At 40.1% G+C, this 18,175-nt stretch overlaps 1 protein-coding gene across 6 annotated transcripts in view; it reads right to left on the reverse strand.

Moving 5' to 3' along the window:
* The window catches only part of gria4a (glutamate receptor, ionotropic, AMPA 4a), a 108,293-nt gene that overhangs the window by 14,025 nt on the left and 76,093 nt on the right, over positions 1-18,175 (reverse strand). For all 6 annotated transcript variants that reach the window (XR_008602208.1, XM_023276417.3, XM_023276418.3 and 3 more), the window contains exons 14-15: positions 8,420-8,618; positions 3,509-3,756 (exon numbers count right to left, since the gene is read on the reverse strand). Coding sequence is in view for 5 of the 6 variants with exons in the window: in XM_023276417.3 (XP_023132185.1) it covers positions 3,509-3,756; positions 8,420-8,618 (447 nt within the window). In the remaining variant the exon portion in view is untranslated. The remainder of the gene's footprint in view (positions 1-3,508; positions 3,757-8,419; positions 8,619-18,175) is intronic.

An 18,175-nucleotide genomic window follows, 5' to 3' on the forward strand; every position in this document is an offset into this window, starting at 1 on the left:
TTCAACGTAGTCCTGTTTCTTTTCTGTGTGTCTCTCCTGCACTAACAGACGATGCTCCACGGTGAGCGTCAGATTGCTGGTATAAAGTGTGTTAACTGGGTTTGAGTAGCCGGCTGATGGTGCTCTTGTCCCCTCCTGCTGCTCCCCTGCCTTCCTACTAGTCTGTACAAGCGTGTGTTTGTGTGTTTGTGTGCCTCCAGTTTCCTACAGTCCTGCTGCTTACGCTGTTGAAGGGTCTGACCTCCAAACAAAATTCAGGGACGCAGGACTAAATACTCGGCATTCATGCAGTGTGTGCAAATGTATTCAGCTAAGCTCTGTATATCTGGCATGGTTTTAATCATTTTGTATGTTATTAAATTCAACTTGCCAGTATTTGCAATCCACTTGCAATGCAAATGAGTAGGTTTTTTTCATGTTTTTAGAGCTGTACATGGTCTGTACTCTCAATGTTGTTATCCAGAAGAGTGTCCAAAAAAAAAAAGGAGGAGCTGATTCTGCCAGTTTATTCCCTGCATGCCCTTCTGACATTAGTCTTGTCCTCTCTCTCAGTTTTTTCAACAGCTGTCCATAAAAGACTTCCTTTTTTTTGTCCCGCTACCATCCTCTGCTGACCGTGCTTTTGTTTGTGAGGTGCTGTAATCAGCCGGGCTAATCTCTACAAAAAGGTCACTGCGGTTGCTGCCTACTTGTTAGTTAGTCCGCCCCTTGTGTCTGTGCACCTGCCTATCTGGAAGTCACATCTCATCTCTGAGACTGATGGTAAACTGCAGGTAAGAACTGCCTGGTGACTGAGAGGCTGTCATTTCAAGACAGCAGGAAAGTGAAAAAACAGAATCAACAAATGCTATTTTTTTTCTTTAGAAAGACAGTACTTTCTGTTCACTGTTTAACCCACAGGAACCCAAAACCTGCTGCCAGGTTTGAAAGGCATGTTTTCGAAACTGTAAAAACAGAAGGAATTCTAACAGTTTAAACTTTGTGACAGTCTTTCAGCCACTCATCTCTGACATGTTGTTCCATTGAAAGTTTGAACCAAATCTAGGCTTAATAATGATTGTTTATCAAAATCAATTCATCCTATATGTATGCCATAAATTAACCCTTGCTGTAACCAGATTCTGAAAAAAAAAAAATAAATTCTGCTATCCTCAGCACAACAGTAAAGCATTAAGTGACTCAACGATCATGTGACAAAAATTTAAGGAGTTTTTGGGTGAACTGCAGGCTGTGTTTGCACAGAGCAAAGAGGAGACAAATAAGGGGGAAAAAATGTAAATAGTTAAATATCTATCGTATGTGGACTACACTTGTGGGAATTTGGAAAAATGTTGTACATAGTGAATCCAGTTTTTTAAAATTATGTAAGAATAAATAATCAAATAAGTTCAACTTTTACGTTCTCTTTTTTTAAAATGATTTATGGCACTTTGACTGATCGCCTCGGTTTTGCTGTTTTCATAGAGGTGCAGGAAATTACATTGCAGTGAAAAACAAGCCCACAGTGAGCAAAAATGTAACCAGAGCAAAAGACGCCCAACGGCTGTTTGGGGTTCAGATGTTTAACATCATTATAGTAGCGTTAATGATAATCAAGCGATCCAGAGAGAGACAGTGTTCTCTGGGGTGATCTCATCTACAGGCCATGACCATTCTCATCAACAGAAGAGGTAAATGGATGAAAACAGTTCAAACATATCTGAGAATCATGAGAATAACAGTCACATATCAACAGTCATATCAAAAGTAGCTATACTTCAGGAAACATACAAAACTATTAATCATTTTAATCATCAGTGTATTCATGCTACTCATCAACATCACCAAGTCGAGTTAACGCTGTGATTAGTGCACCAGGAGGAGAGGCAGGCTCACCTGACGTGCACGCTCGCAGCCACGCGTGTGCATCTGAAACTCAGTGTTTCCGCCGATTGAGAGAAGCCAGAGACAACCGTGGATAGTCCGAGAATATGTTGAGGGTGGGCTTTAAAAGGATCCTATCCACCTGCTGTCTGTCACTTTTCTCTCATAAACGGAAAAACCTTTTCTCTTGTAAATAACAGCAGGTAAACTAAAGGGTGATGGGGGTCTTGAGGAACTTTGCACCACACAAAGGGGAAAGTTACAGGACAGGATGCGAGGCTGCTGTGTTGTTTGTGTTTTGCCTTTCACACGGCAAATCTGAAATGCTGACAGAGAGACGGAAGGAGAGAAGAGCGAGCGAGTGGACCGGCTTCGCTGAATTTAGTCAATTATTTTCCCTCAGTAGGCACTTGTCACATTGTGAAGACAAAGTTTCCATGCTGCTGTCACAGTCACCTGAGAAATGAATTATTAGCCTTGCTAGCATACCTCAATGAAACCTATCGGGACTGTGACTGTAAGCTGAAGTTAACAAAGCAGAGAAACAAGTGTCTGTTGAGAGAAAAAAAAAAAGCAAAATGGCCAACTTTAGGGCATATATTCAGTCACTTTCTCATTCATTTTCTCCATCCTCTGTTCTCTTTATTCAGCATAGTGTCATGCATCCTTAAAATATGATACAGATTATTCTGTCATTTGGGTTTAAATTTGCCATTGTTCAATTTCCTACCAATTTAACTGGTTCAACATCTGAAATGCTGTTTTTCTTTTCATTTGTGACATGGCATTTTTATGTGGGATCCTATATTATGGTTACTTTCTATTCCCCCCATTGGCCAGGCCCCTCTGCTCCCTTTTTTCTCACTTTTTGTTTCCTGCTCATCTGTAAATTCCCCCCTGTGGCTCTGGACGTAGCGGCAGCAGTCTGAGGTTCTGCCCCTCCTTATGGTCATATTCATTTAATAAATCTCTCCTGTAATCATCATCATCATCATTATCATCATCATCATCATGAGGGAACATAGAGATGAGACAGCAGACAAATGGACAGAGTTACCTGGAGGGTGGCCCTGTGGAGAAAAAGAGTGATTGAAGTAACAACAATAAAGAAAGGAAGAATACGTACGAGCATAAAGGAACTTATGGATGACAGTGAGACGAGACAACAACAACTAGAGGCAACATGCTCTAAATGAACAGAGAGGTGGCAGAAAAGAGTGAGGAAACGTACAGCAATGACAGCCAGACGGAATTACATACAATACAAAAAAGAGAGCCAGAAAAAGGGAAAGAAATCAAGAAACTATGGATGATGAAACACATTCAAACACATATTTATGTCACTGCTGCTGGGCGAAAACATACAACTGCTTCTTTGCTTTTGTAGTTTACATATTAAATAACTAAAGAGAGATTCAATCATCTACACAGCTAATTTTGATTCTAATACTTGTGAAAAACAATCCAAAAATGGTCAATTGAGAGTCAGTTCCTAGATTTTTGTGGTTTAGAAATTTTCTCCTGACAGCAGTGACAGCTTCATCTAAAAGTGATATAAAAGGCACAGCAGGGTAGGTGGAATATCGCAGCAATAGTACAGTATCAGCCTTGTTACTGTTTCCTATTGTTACACTATTCCACCCACCTTAACTGTGAGCCTTTCGGTGTAGCAATGCCATATCCTTTGGAGTCCAGGTTGCCCCCGACTTTCATGGTATCACAAGGCTTCCGCTGCTCCGTGTATTCATTCATGGTGGACTCCAGGAGGAAGGCGTACTTCCCCTTGGACTTTCGGACCCTTGCCACTCCTTCTGCTGTGGTTTTGGTGAAGACAGTCGGCTCAGCAGACTTCATGTAAGACCACATCTTCTCGTAAACGGCTATTTTGGACCTCTGCGATGAAGGAGGGTAACAGGAGGAAGCAAAGTTTAGTTAGCAAGGAATGGGCATCATTTTGCTACTACGAGGTCAGATTTTCCTGTCGATCGTAGGTTTTTGCGGTTCAAGCAAGAGACAAGAGAGTAGGACAGCCATATCACTTCTACATTTCCTAAATATTTGACAGATGTAGATTAGAAAAACAGCTTGGATTGGAATGGCCTCTCACACACAAGGCACACAGTAAAGTACTTCACTTTTTTGTTCAGTTTGACTGAACCCCAGTAGCAACAATTTGCATTCAAGTCACTCTGTGAAGCATAATTCAGCCAATTTCACCACAACTGTCACTGTAGCTCGCACTGTGTATATTCCAGCTGTTTGCACATTCTTTTGTTGAACTGATTTTGAGTTTATCACTCTAGAGGATAACATTTTTTACATTCTACATTCCTACTGTCGAGCAATCCCACAAAAAAATCCAAACAAATAATAAATCAATCGTACTATCTGCTACTGTCAGTGTGAAAAAGTAGCTTATTCTTCACTGTTGTCCAAAAACTATTAAGATCAGTGAACTGCACTGTTGCTCTGGTTACGTTGCTTCAATCCTACATACGCCACACAGCTATTGTAAATGCTTAACAACTAAATAAAAAAAAAAGAAATAAGTCCCCAACAAATGAACTATTTACTTACACATTATATACTGTATTTGGGACCTGTTTAATAAGATTTATGTTTAAGGAATAAGAAGGAATGAACTGGTTTATGACTGAGAGTCAAAGGATTTGTGGGATGAAAAATACAGAACAATGCTGCCTTTCTTTCCTTTGCAAACAGGATGTTGGTGTGAACACATTCGTGCTGTGTGTCTGTGTCTGGTTGGCCATTAACACCTCAATGATGCACACAAGCATTTGCAGCTTCTCTAACAACAGATTTGATTATTCAAATCAACATATGGTCTTTACTGAGACAAAAAAGAATAATCTGCGATGTATAATCGAGAAAAAAACTAAAAGAAAACTATCGCACAGCGCTGAGATTGAACTCGTATGAAACGAACTGTGTTGGAACATTGTTAAATATGTTTTTACTGCATTTCCTTTATTGCTACAGTTTCATATGATGTAGAGGAAACTGCTGTGGCAGATTTTCACTCTTATGGTCCCTGAATAAAATTGCACCGCTGATGGAGGACTGTGTCTTCCATCTTCCATTTTGATCCTCTGGCATATAATGACATTTATAACCACATTTGAAATGTAACACTATGTCTCTCTTGACAAGTCAAGCATCAATCTTACTTTAAATGAGTTTAAGACCGGAATAGTGGCATACTAATCAGCTGCGCAGTATTGTATCGTATTGAGCATTTACCGTGTGTATGTGTGGACTGATTTGTTTTTGCGTGTGTTTGAACTGTGTGTACTCAAGAGTGAAAATAACAAGCAGAGGAGTCAAACTGTCATCCTCCACAAGCATCCTCTTTCTTTCTTCCCTTTCTCTCCCGGTGATAAAGTGTTATTCTGTCGCTCTGCAAGCAACAAACCCGAGCCCTGGCCACTGAAACCAGCACCCGGGGGATGGTGTGTGTGTGTGTGTCTGTGTGAGTGTGTTGCTGGTGCGTGACGGACACCTATGCCATAATAATGTCACTCACATCCAAGAGGACCAGCAGGCCCCTCCTCTCTCCACTCTACCCTTTCTTCCTCTCTCGCTCTATCCATTCTTTCTTCCTATTTTCTTACTCTGTCTGCCAAAGTCTATCATAGACTCTCACCATCTCCTTCATCCATCCATCACTTTGAGACAGTAACGGTGATGATGTCTGTGGACGTAAATGTACAAAGCGGCATCTACCCTTGGAGGGATGGATGTGTGACAATACGGCGTGACTCTTTTCAGATTCTTCAACAATGAGTGTGTCTGTGAAGGAGGAAATTGATGCTGCAAGTCACCTTCAGGCAACCACAATATGGACACACTTCTAAACATACACTGACACGCGTGTGCTCTGGGACGGAAACGCCACTCAAACTTACATATACATGTAAAACGCACACATATGTTGCTGAATGTGCATACGTGCATGCCTGCATATACAGGAAATGCACACAAACAGACACACATGCACAAAGATAATTAATGGTGGTGGCGAATCCCCCTCAGCTGTGGGAGAGTAAATTGCTTTTTCACCCTCCACAGATTTCAGCCCGCTCATTATGTTGATGATGCCAGAGCCACTCAGAGAAGCACAAACTGTCTGCCACAACCTCCCCCTCCCTCCACTGCCTCCCCCATGTCCCCAAATACAATTACTAGTGCACACATGCGCACAAAGCAGAACTGTAAATTGGTATATATAAATACACACAATTGGGACAAGCACTCGGACAATTCTGAGTCTTTCAACGGAGCATGACGATGTGACGGGGCAGATTTGATTTTACACATATGATGACAAATTTTTGCCATTTGCTGCAGCAAAATTCGGTTTCATCAGCATTATGTGCGTGTGTTTCTACTTTTAGGAGTATTTGTATAATTGCAATCCACATGGGTGAGAAGGTCAAGAGGTGAGGCCATGCCAAGTCTCCTCTCTTCTACTATTTCCGGCTTGCCATTTAATTGTAATGGCTCCCTGTAGTATATTCTGCTATAGCCCTCTTCTCCTCTTCTGTCTTTCTAGTCCAACTCTACTTTACTGCTCTCACTATCATAATTATTATCCGTTTTATTGGTTTATTTGGCATGATAAAATGACCTAGATAAACAAACATTGTCCTACTGCAATCACAACTTGGAGTGTGCAGAACAGTGTCTGAAAAAATCCAGAATACAATTTAAAATCCTTGCCCTTAATGACCAGCTCCATCATATCTTAAAGACCTCATTGTACCATACTGTCCCAAAAGAGCACTTTGCTCTCAGAGTGCAGGCTTACTTGTGGTTCTAGAGTTTCTAGAAATTAAATAGGAAGCAGATTTTTCAGCTATCAGGCTCCTCTGCTGTGGAATCAGTCCACAGTTTGGGTTCAGGAGGAAAATATAGTCTCTACTATTAAGAGTAGGCTATATTTTTTGCTAAAGTTTATAGTTAGGCCTGGCTCAGGAGGCCGTAATGTATGCCTCTATAGGCCTCGGCTGCTGTTGGATTTCACATGATGAACTGACAGCCTTCTCTTCTCTTCTCTTCTCTTCTCTTCTCTTCTCTTCTCTTCTCTTCTCTTCTCTTCTCTTCTCTTCTCTTCTCTTCTCTTCTCTTCTCTTCTCTTCTCTTCTCTTCTCTTCTCTTCTCTTCTCTTCTCTTCTCTTCTCTTCTCTTCTCTTCTTAGCTCTTCTCTTCTCTTCTCTATCTGACTCTATACATTTGTGTATCACTATTTCAAGTCACTAATTCTGTATCTGCTCTTTGTGTTTTGGCCTTCTGCAGATATGTCTGGTTCCGGAGCAGTATTTTTTTTAACTATACTTACAGGCTTCACCAACCTCCCCAGTGTTGATGTTCTCTTATTACTCTGCCAAGGAACGCAGTGCAGTTATGTGACAATCGGCGTACGTTTGTCTGTCTGTCCTTGTGTGCGCAACCATTACTCAAAAACGGAATAACGGATGTGTATGAAATTTTCAAGGATCACTTGATTAGATTTTAGCAGTGATGAGGCTTATAGTCTGTATCCACGGATTTGTTCAAGATTTCTGTATCATTGCAAGATAGCGTCACAGCATCAATGTAACTATGACAACCACTGAATGCTATGTCAGCTGCCTGCTGGCGATCACATGATTGCGATCCTACTACACATCCACCGCTGTGGAATTATCCGTCAGACATCTTAGAGCGACTGAGCAGCCTTGGCAGAGTACTGCGATCTCTGAGTGCTTTTCTTGTTACCTCTTTTCTCCCCTTCACTCTCACACCAACCAGATGAGGCAGATGACTGCTCTCCCTAAACCTGGTTCTGCTGCTGACTTTTGTTGTGAAGTGACAGTATATAATAAAATAAAACCTTACACAGACCCCTTTTTCTTAGTATTCTCTGCAATCCTTCACAATTTTGCTGTGAACTTTGATGAAGTTTTCTGGAAAGTGAAAGCCACACATTTCAGCTTAGCATCACCTCTGAAATTGAAGCCTCTCCCAATTCAAGATGTACAAGTGATCCATTAATTCCAATCCTCCCACTGTTGGTTTACTGTCATTAGTTGCTCGTCCTCGTCCCACTTACAGTCATAGGAGGACCTGCTACTGGGATTTTGTCTAGCTTCAATAAGAGACAATATCTGACATATTTGCTTCCTTTTATTGGATTAGCCAAACGGCGTGCCAATACCTTTCCTGCTAGACTTTCAAGAAGTCACAACTCCACAGCATACCCTGAGAATGTTCTGACTGTTAGCAATCTAAATGCAATCTCTTATGCTACATTTCTTGCAAATTATCATTAATATGGTATTTTTGAAACCTTGAGATTTTGGCTGGACTTTAAAATAAAGTTGTGTTATGTATGAACACTGCTGTTTTGGTTTTCATAGAAATAGCAGGATCAAAATAGATTTTCTCACTGTGATAGGAGACTCAGACTCAGTAGTAAATGAATTTCCTTAAGGTAGTAAAAGCTTGAAACGACTCAAGGAATCAAATAAATAAGCGGAGCGTGTTGAGTCCATACCCTGAAGAACTCCTTAGTTGAGCCTGAGTCCAGTGTCCCGTAGGCGATCTCTGTTTGTTTGGCCAAGTCCTCTGCACTCTCTATAGGCGAGACCATCCTCTCCACGGTGAGGAAAGCAGCCAGGTTGGCCGTGTAAGAGGAGATGATGATGAGAGTGAAGAACCACCACACGCCTCCAACAATACGTCCGGATAGGGACCTACAGACAAGAGAGGAAAGGAGTAAAAGGTGGAATGATGAGGAAGATTAAGAAGGAAGAGATTTGAGCAAAGCAGGGGGAGTTGGCAAGATTAACGAGATGATGAAAAGAGATTACAGGGAGAAATTAGCAGCAGGATGAGGAGGTGAAGGGAGCATGAGGATGAATGTTAAAGGGATGAAAACAACATACGGGAAAGACAGGATGACAAAACAGAAAAGGAGACATAATTTAAGTTGGTTCCCGAGTCAAGGATATGCAACACCAAACACTGCACTTTCACAAAGCGTTTTCTACACCACTGTGTGCATGACTGTAAAACTGACAGTACTGCCAAAGTAATTGTCTTTCAACCCCAAAACCAATTCAGCACCAACAATAACAGGCTACATGAAACAGATTGCAATCTGGGCGCTGCTCCGTCTCTCTCTCTCAACCTCGTTCTCTCTTCCCCTTTTCTCCATGTTTACTCTCTTTATCTACAGCACCAATTGTGAGCAGAGGCATCAGAGTAAGTGGCAATTCATTTTGTTTTTGTTGTTTTTTTTTTCCGTTGCATGAACTTGCTTTCACTGAACAAAAGGAGAGAGAGCAAGCATATTAGAGAACATAAGAGGAAGGTAGGAGGAGGTAACCAAAATGTTTAGCTGCCTTTTAAGTGTGACAGTCGGTAAAAGACCTTGAAATTCTAATGGGCAGAAATGGTAACATAAAACATCTCTGCTTTCGGAAGACTGAGAAAGAAAGTGAAGAGGGTATTCAGTGAGACACACACTTAGGCCCCCAGTTTGGCTTTAATGTATAAAAATGTAAAAGAGCCATCACATTCAAACGGAATGAAAAGGAAAATGTTTTGTCTGTCACTCCACAAAGTCAAAAAAATAGTGAAGTGCAAGTCAAAATTCGTGATAAATATTAACAATTCAATGTTCTTTGTGTTTCTCAAAAATGTCTGAGGTTTGAGAATGTTTTACCTTGACAAACATAAGTCCCAGTCAGAGAAAAGTCTTCAGGACCATCAAGTGACAATTTCTAATTGGAAACTGGGCTGGTTTAATTTATATATAGTTTGTATATATATATTTTTATTTATATACACAACACTTACTTATTCATTATTGCCTTTTAGTTGCTTAATTACACATCCAGCAGATGTGGACTCATCTGGAGTTGTCTCTCTGGACAAAAGAATGTATGAATGCAAGTCCAATAGGAGAAGAAGAAGCCTTTATTAAAGAAGAAGATTTGTCACAAATTAAATTAAAGTACTGTGAAATATTGTTTTGTGCAGTGCATGATCAGCCTTGATAAGCCACCTCTGGAGCAGACAGAGTTAAAGGCCAAGCTCAAGGGCCCAACAGTGATAGGCTGGCAGAGCTGTGACTTGGACCCTTATAATTTGCAGGGGTCAGCAAACCAGAGTGCAATGGTTGAACCGTTTTCTTAATCAAGATATCTCCTCTCCTCTATTGGTAAGTATCCAATAGTACATTCACTGTCTTTTAGCTCTGATGTTGGTCTCCACCACTTTTCTGCTAAATGCTTAATTTGTTCCCTGGCTGGTCGCAAACTGCTTCCGTCTGTTGTTTGGTGCTGGGCAGGTAGTGTACAATGAATTATGCTTTCAGAATCAGAATCAGAAAGCCTTTATTGCCAAATGAGTACACACAAGGAATTTGACTTGGGGTATAGAGAGCAGTGCCTAGCAACAACAACGGACAGTGAAAGAATAAATAAACAAATCTAAACCTGAGAATTCCAAACAAGAAATGCTACAAGTGTAAGTATAAGAATCAGTTACGATTCAGTTACCTGTTGCTGCTGGAAACAATATCCCAAGAGCTGTACAGTTGTGAGGCAAAAAAAAACCCCAAACCCCAAAAACAATGAACTAAAACACATGAGCTGAGGTAAAGTGCTTAACTGGATGAGATTTGGGTTCCATACGCAGCTTTTTTAGACATGATCATTTGGTCTATTGTTATTTTAAAAACATTGATTACAGCAACTTTAGCTAAATTTGGGTGATAATCAGGTCCTCTTAAATGCAATCAGAAAACAGAGCCTAATATTTCCTGGACAAGCAGCTGTTTGGTGATAACACCACTCAGTTATTTTTAGGAAGGGCCTGGTATTAAGGAGAGAGAACAGCAGTGAGAGAGCTGCGAGGTGCATTGACGCCTGACTTGGAATAAATTGTCACCTTTTGGAGCAACTCCGCATTCTGCTGCTGTTCACAACCCAGCACACCTCTTAATCCTCACACACACACACCACACACACACAAATATGAACTGATAGCGTTGTCCTTGAGACATTGATCTGTTTGCCTGAATTAATGAACCTGGCGTATACTGTGATAGATTCTCCTGAGAAAGAGTTGTTAGGTTTTGTTTTTACACTTATTAGGAGACAACAGAAAGTTTTATTCCCAATCGTGTGAAACTTTTAGATGAATTGACAGAGACAGATGTGTATAATGGCAAAGACAGAGACTCATAATCTCATAATATAGCAATATCAGCAATAATATCACTGCTGATGTTTGTCCCCGAGCTCAGAAAACAGGGTCAGGGCAGGTGACAGGGATCAGGAAGAGGAGGAAGGAATATGGATGGCATATTTAGAAACTCATTTTCATATGTTCTACAGGGTCTCCAGCAGAGGCCAAACGGGACGTGCGATCTGATTGGTTAGCTGGTAAACGAGCTGTGACAGCATTTTAATCTGGCCAGATGGAGTGAGTCTGTGATGTGAGCTAACATCCACACTGCAAAAGAAGAGGGAATAAAGGCAGAGCAAAGCAGGGGAGGAGGACATGAGGGCAGACAGAAAGACATGGAGAAAAGAGCAATACACTTCTCTGTGGACACTCTGTTAAGTATGCTTACAGCGGTTACATTATTACCAAAATGCAGCAAAATATACGGCTTTCTTAACGTAAACCTGTTGGGTCTGAGGGCTGAGATGTGCATTGATTTGTGTATTCAGGATTGTCCACTTTAAGTGACTGAACATGTAAGGAATCCGCTGAAGTTTCAGTTACACTTTATTGATCACTGAAGCAAAATTTGTCCTCTGTAACTGACCCATTCCGAATACTGAGAGCATTTGGCAGCCACAGTGTGCTGCCTGGGGACCAACTCTATTTCTGTGGCTGGCGCTTCAGACAAGACCAATGACAAGAGAGTTTAGGTAAAACTTGACTTTAACCTATTGCTGTTTTGTATTCATAAACGTTACATGAACATTTATTAAGTGATATACAGAATGGAGATGTATGCTGCCTTTATTAATGTATTTGACATTCCTCCCATGGGCTGGTGTATGAGTAGATAATTAATGTGAGAGCATGTAATGAATGCAGTAAAACACAGTTCTAATAGTATTAAACATATCTGCATCGGAGCAGTTATAGTTGTTGAGAGACTATGCATTAATGAACATGTTTAATATCTTTAAAGCATCCATATACTATGTAAAACTAACTAATCTCAAGTCTTATGAAACATGTATTTAGGGTTTGTATAATGCTTAAGAATGCTAAGTATATGGGTTTAAAAGCAAGTGACTGAGCCAATAAAAAACAAAACAAAACTGAGGGAGCCAGAGGAAATATCAGTGAACACAAAACTGTTAATCAGCAGTTGGACTGATGCTGTTAGAGAACAGACTCTGAAGTGGGAAAGCGGACACAGTTTTTGAATTAACCAACTGTTCAGTGAAGATTAACTTATTTCGTGGCCCTTGTTTTGAGTTGGCAATCAAGTCAGTTTGTCAGTTGGATACAGCAACACAGAACTTCAAGTAGTTCTTTTTTCTCAGTGAACACAAACAGTACAACTAAACCTCAGAACACAGAACTGTTTATATAAGCCAGAACACATTATTCACATCTGTTACACATTCCCGCTGTGTAAAGGAACAAATCTAGTTTCTCATTTTCACAACAATTCTGAAGTCCGACTTCTGAATGAAAACTTTCTTCAAAGCACGTTTACACAATCTGTTGTCTTGTTTTTGCATTAGAATTGTCATCCCAAACTGAATAAGTGCTGCATTCATCAACACCAGGCTGCATTTCCAGCTGTATTCCTTGACAGATGAATTTCTTCGGACCATAAATCTACCTGCAGCAGCCGAATGCATACAGTGCATTTTTGTAACAAATTTATTTAGAACAGAGACAAGATTAAATTAAACTTATTCCCTTGACATGCTCATGAATTTAAGATAAAAAAAAACACATGTATCTTGTCAACTGCAGCTGGAGTAAACGTTTCAGAGCAAACACCAATGTTAAATCGGAGAGTAGAGTTACTCATTCGGTCAGCCTCAGAGTTTTTAGTTTTACTTGCGCTTATTGTTCTGCATTTGTGTGGATTGTATCTTTGGCTTTAAAAAAATACTTCTACTTTGCAACAGATTGGGTGAACACTTATTTGAAACTAATTGACCTTCTTCTGCAATAAAACATTAACAAAACACAATTTCAATGAGATCTAATTTGATTTTCATTTTTCTCTTAATGAAACACAGCAAAAAGTGTAGTGCTGTCAGAGCATGCCAAAACAACACCCAATTTTCTCCCACAAAGAAGCAACAGAATATTTGCAGTTGGCAAAGCCATGTGCAAGTTTTCAATCATTAATCATTAAAAGCTTGTGTCCAACAAGGGAGCTGATAAAAATACAAAACAATGGAAAGATCAAAGCTGTATTTACATGTAAGGTAATATTGATTGATTTATAATGTCAACTCATGCACTGAGCAACATGCAAGGAAACATTCCACCTTATAAGTTGCGGAAAGCTGCTAGTAGAGAATCAGATAAGATTTTTTTAAACAAATAGCAAAGATGAAAAGGCAGCACACATCCTTTCAGTTATCCTTCATTCTTCTCATCATTTCTTTATTTGTGATGCATTTGCAAAGAAGTATTTCAAACGCAGCCTGTTGAACTTGGACAGCTTGTGCTGCACCCACAATGCCTGCAGGAAATGAAAGCTTGCTTCGCTACATTTGTTAGATGAGTTTGACCTCTGTCTGCACTGCAACTTTTGCTCAGAATAGACGTTTCAAATGCAGCTTCAATTGCTTGGCACAAGTAAGTAAATGGAGTCATTTAAAACACAAACTACTTGTGTTAATTTGCTTGCATTGCTTAATGACACTAATTAAAACCTACCACATTCACAGTTTTATTTAATACTATTTAATGGCTGTTTGGCTGATAATATTCTTAAAGTGATGAAAATATTCATTAAGTCAGTCTAGTATTTGATCATGTGGCCAGTTTTAGTTGAATAATGCATGCAAACTTGCACAGTGATGTGTCAACTTTAACCTTTAAAATAAGCCACATATAACTGTGCATGTGCCATAGTTCAGTGCAGAACTTAAACAAACAGCACGACACATCTGTAAGATTTAATGCTCATGGTTTAACTTTAAAATCTCAGACACATTGTTGTAAAACCTCTCACGGTATTTACACTACGTTAAGATACACCACTAAAATATGCTTCAGATCTTAGATTTCGCAGACTTTCACTGTATGTAATTCTTACTAACCATGGTAACCCCTACAGCTGCAGTTTTACAGTTGTTGATTTATTAGTTCAGAAAGATGCATTCTTCAAAATGATGTGTCCATAGACATATTACTGTAAAAAGGCAGAGATCAGCAAATGTACGGAATCTGGATTTTTGCACTAAGCCACTGACCAACCTGCCGTGTTGTATGTGGCTGACTGGTGCTTTTAATCTAAGACAGAAAACCTAAAATGGTTCTGTATCTCTGGGGACTTGATGGACAACCATCGTACAGAGGACAGGAAAATAGATTGGCAGGGCACAGCATGATTAACACCCTGTCTATTTTGAAACGTGTAGTCCTTGATTTGTTTGTATGTGTGTGGGAGTGTGTGAATGAAAAAGAGAGAAGGGGGGAGGTATTAACCAGCGTCTGGCCTTGGAGTGAAGTCAGAGAAACATGTTTGCCTTCTGGTGCTTGATTTAGATGAGACCATGTGTGAGAAGTTGCAAGCATGAACGACTATATGCGTATGTGTTCACATGCGCTCATACATTACACTGCTGCAACGGTGCACTTTGTTCAACATGGGTGATCTTTAAGAGTGACGCCTTTGATTGTTCGTGTGACACGTCTGGATGAGTGTACCACCCGTGTGTGTAGTTTCATACTATGTGTTGGTATGCAACAGGCGAATCATTCTATAGCGGGTCATGTATCATCTATGATAGCCAACAGATTGCCTCCCCAATCCTCTGTGTGAAAGATTAATGGCATGCTGTTCCTCTTTCCCTCTCACAAACACACAAACACACACATACACAGACTCACAATGTTCTGAGCTATGCAGTTTCTTTCGGGATATTTTCACCTGACGGAAGTGATTGCAATGTTCAGCTGTATGTGTGTGGATATTATCTTACGTGTGTTTTATTTTTACTCCAATACGTACGAAAGAGAGGATCAACTTTAGGCACCTCACTTAAAAACTCCAATCAATAACTCATTGGAGAAACATGTTACTTTACTTTCATTGCACACTACAGCTTCATCAAAGGTGCATTTAAACACCTCTGTATCATCCACATGCACATAGCTTTCCAGTTAAGCTGGGATCACAAGACGTGTTGCATCAAGCGATGGTGACAGGCATGTTAACAAATATCCAGTGTGTGATTTAGTTGCGTGGCTGATGTTTTGGGAAAGTGAATCATGAATGTTTGATTGTCCTTCATTCTTCTTGTCTTCTCTCTCTTTTATCTATTTCCTACAGTGACTACAGGTATGAACTAAAGTGAACTGCCTGGTTGATTATAAAAGACAAAAAGCTGGAATAAAGACAAACGGATACACATGGAAAAATCTGATTAATAGATGAAGTGCAGGGCTTTTAATGAAGGGAGTAATAAAAGGAAAATAATAAGAGGCATCATAAAAGTGAAGGAGGAGGCAGACTCTCAGGGAAACAGGAGCACTGAAAGGATTATTTATGTAAAAAAAAAATTACCTGTGAAATTAATAAACACACTCAGTCAGCATGAGTGGGTTCTAATCTGTGACCTTGAGACTAATCATTAATTACTCAGTAAGCTCTGGTGCCCCACTGCAGTAAGTTAGTCATGCCATTAGCTGGATCTGTTGCTACCATTAACTATTCAACACACCCACAGCCACTTGCTCAATACTTACACATGACACTCGCAAACACACACTCGTGCACGGACACACACTCCAGAAGTGCGCGAGCGCACAGCGGACCCACACGCACACCACAATACACGCACGTAGTACACAAGAGATGAAAGCTGTAATTTCAGATGTTTATTGACAAAGACAGATCCAATCCCTGTGAGATGTTCATTGATGATCAGTTTACCTCTTTCTCTCCCTCCCTCCCTCTTTCTCCTGCATTCGCTCTGACTCTTTCTCACCATAGTCACTTCTGGAAAAAATGTATTCATATCCACTCGTTAAAAATTCCTGCACCATCACCTAACCGTCCATCACTTCATTGCCACCCTTTGGTTTGTGACCAGGCCAATCGCCGGCATTAGAAACAGAAAATACCCGGGCAGGAAGATGACAGGTGGGTGGTACAAATGCATCATCAAGGTCACTCTGACAATGTGTGTGGGGATGTGTAAATATGTTCATGTCTGCTGCCAGCCATTACCTTGTGCTAAAGTGGAAAGGTGAAGGAAACACAAGTCGGTGTGTTTAAAGGAGAAGGAGTATGTGGGCTGCTCAAGAAAATTGCTCCCGCATGCATGCAGACATGCCAAGACACTGGAAACATCAATTAACAAAAGTGGCAAAAAAAAGAGGTGGAAGAGGATGGGAGAGAGGAATTACAAGGAAAAATTCAGACAAAACACAAGGATAGATAGATAGATAGATAGATAGATAGATAGATAGATAGATAGATAGATAGATAGATAGATAGATAGATAGATAGATAGATAGATAGATAGATAGATAGATAGATAGATAGATAGATAGATAGATAGATAGATAGATAGATAGATAGATAGATAAAAAGAGGACAGCAAAAGTAGGAGTAGCTGAATAGGAGTGTGTTATGCTGTGTCTTCCAGACTGCAGAGATGACTGCAGCACAGAGCGAGGGACCCACACTGAATACCAATGGACCTACTATGGCAGCTCAATACACAATACACATAGTCTCATACACATACAGAGCATGTAGAGTCACACAACCGGCGTCTGCACATGGACCACTTGACTGACAGACGCTCTTAAAGGTTATATGACAACACCTAACACAGGCCAGGGGATATGTGTGCTTTAAAAAAAAACACTAATGCACTGTAAATACCCGACCAGGTAGACTGCAGAGCAGACAAACATACCGTCAGACATAAACGTATACAATAGACAGAAAGGCATTGAACCAGTCTGTAAGAAAATCTCCTCCTGCAGAAGCTGCCTCCTTCCCTTTATTCCCAACTCCACAGTAAATGTCAACCTCAATACTCTGATCCCCGCTGACTGGCCGAGGATGATAAAAGTGGCAGGATGGAGGAGAGGGGGGATAAAACAGAGCGAAAAAAGGAGCATCTCGCGGTCAGGGCAGACATATGGGAGATGAAAAATGTAAAGTTGATGTGCAGAAAAATGCTATGAATTGGGTTGTGGTTGGCCTGTCCATCAAGTGGGTAGTATCAAACAATTGAAATCCGTTTTTAGCATCTTAACCTGGATAATACCCAGAGAAAATAAAGCAGGTATAGCAGAATGAATACAAGATGTACAGCTTTTAAAAGACGTGTGGAGATCAACAGTTAAAACAGCTGATTAATTTGCACTTTGGTGTTATGGTATTATTGCATTACAACTCAAATGATATCACTTCTCTGGACTTTGTGTCATGGCATTCAGTACCATATATTTCATTCTTTACCATTTCTACCTTATATAGTAGAACTTTTTAATATACATATTTTTTTTTATCAGTGATGCATACAGAAGGTATAGATGTGAAAAAACAAGTAAGGAACATGTAAGAAAGTGTTGCACAAGCAAAAAACTTGACATTTTTAGTCCTTTTCACAATTTTAATGAAAAGGAGATCAATCACTTGACACATTAGTACACTCCGCATTCATCACACCTTCGAAACCTAAAATTAGAGTCAGGAGTTCGAAATTAGGTGTCAATGACAAGAGCCTCCCTGGGGAGTGAAAGGTGAAACGTGTTGTATTTATGAAAGCAAAATCATCCACAAGTGGCAGAAGTTTCAACTGAGCGACAGTTTTTCCATGTTTTCCATCAATTTCAGGCCAAGAGCAGACCGCTTGTTCAGAATAAACGCCTCCGAGAACCAAAAATTCAGAAAACAGACGGCAAACCTGCATGGAGGCTTGGAAGGAAAAAAACTTTGCTGCCCAAGTAAAACATTATAAAACAACTGGCGATAAAGATATGGACAAAGAACAGGTCAAAATGTCCACAGGAAATTATAATTTAAATAAACATAAAACATTTTTTAGCTGAAGGGATT

Source organism: Amphiprion ocellaris, chromosome 7, assembly GCF_022539595.1.
Source record: "Amphiprion ocellaris isolate individual 3 ecotype Okinawa chromosome 7, ASM2253959v1, whole genome shotgun sequence".
Lineage (NCBI taxonomy): Eukaryota > Metazoa > Chordata > Actinopteri > Pomacentridae > Amphiprion > Amphiprion ocellaris.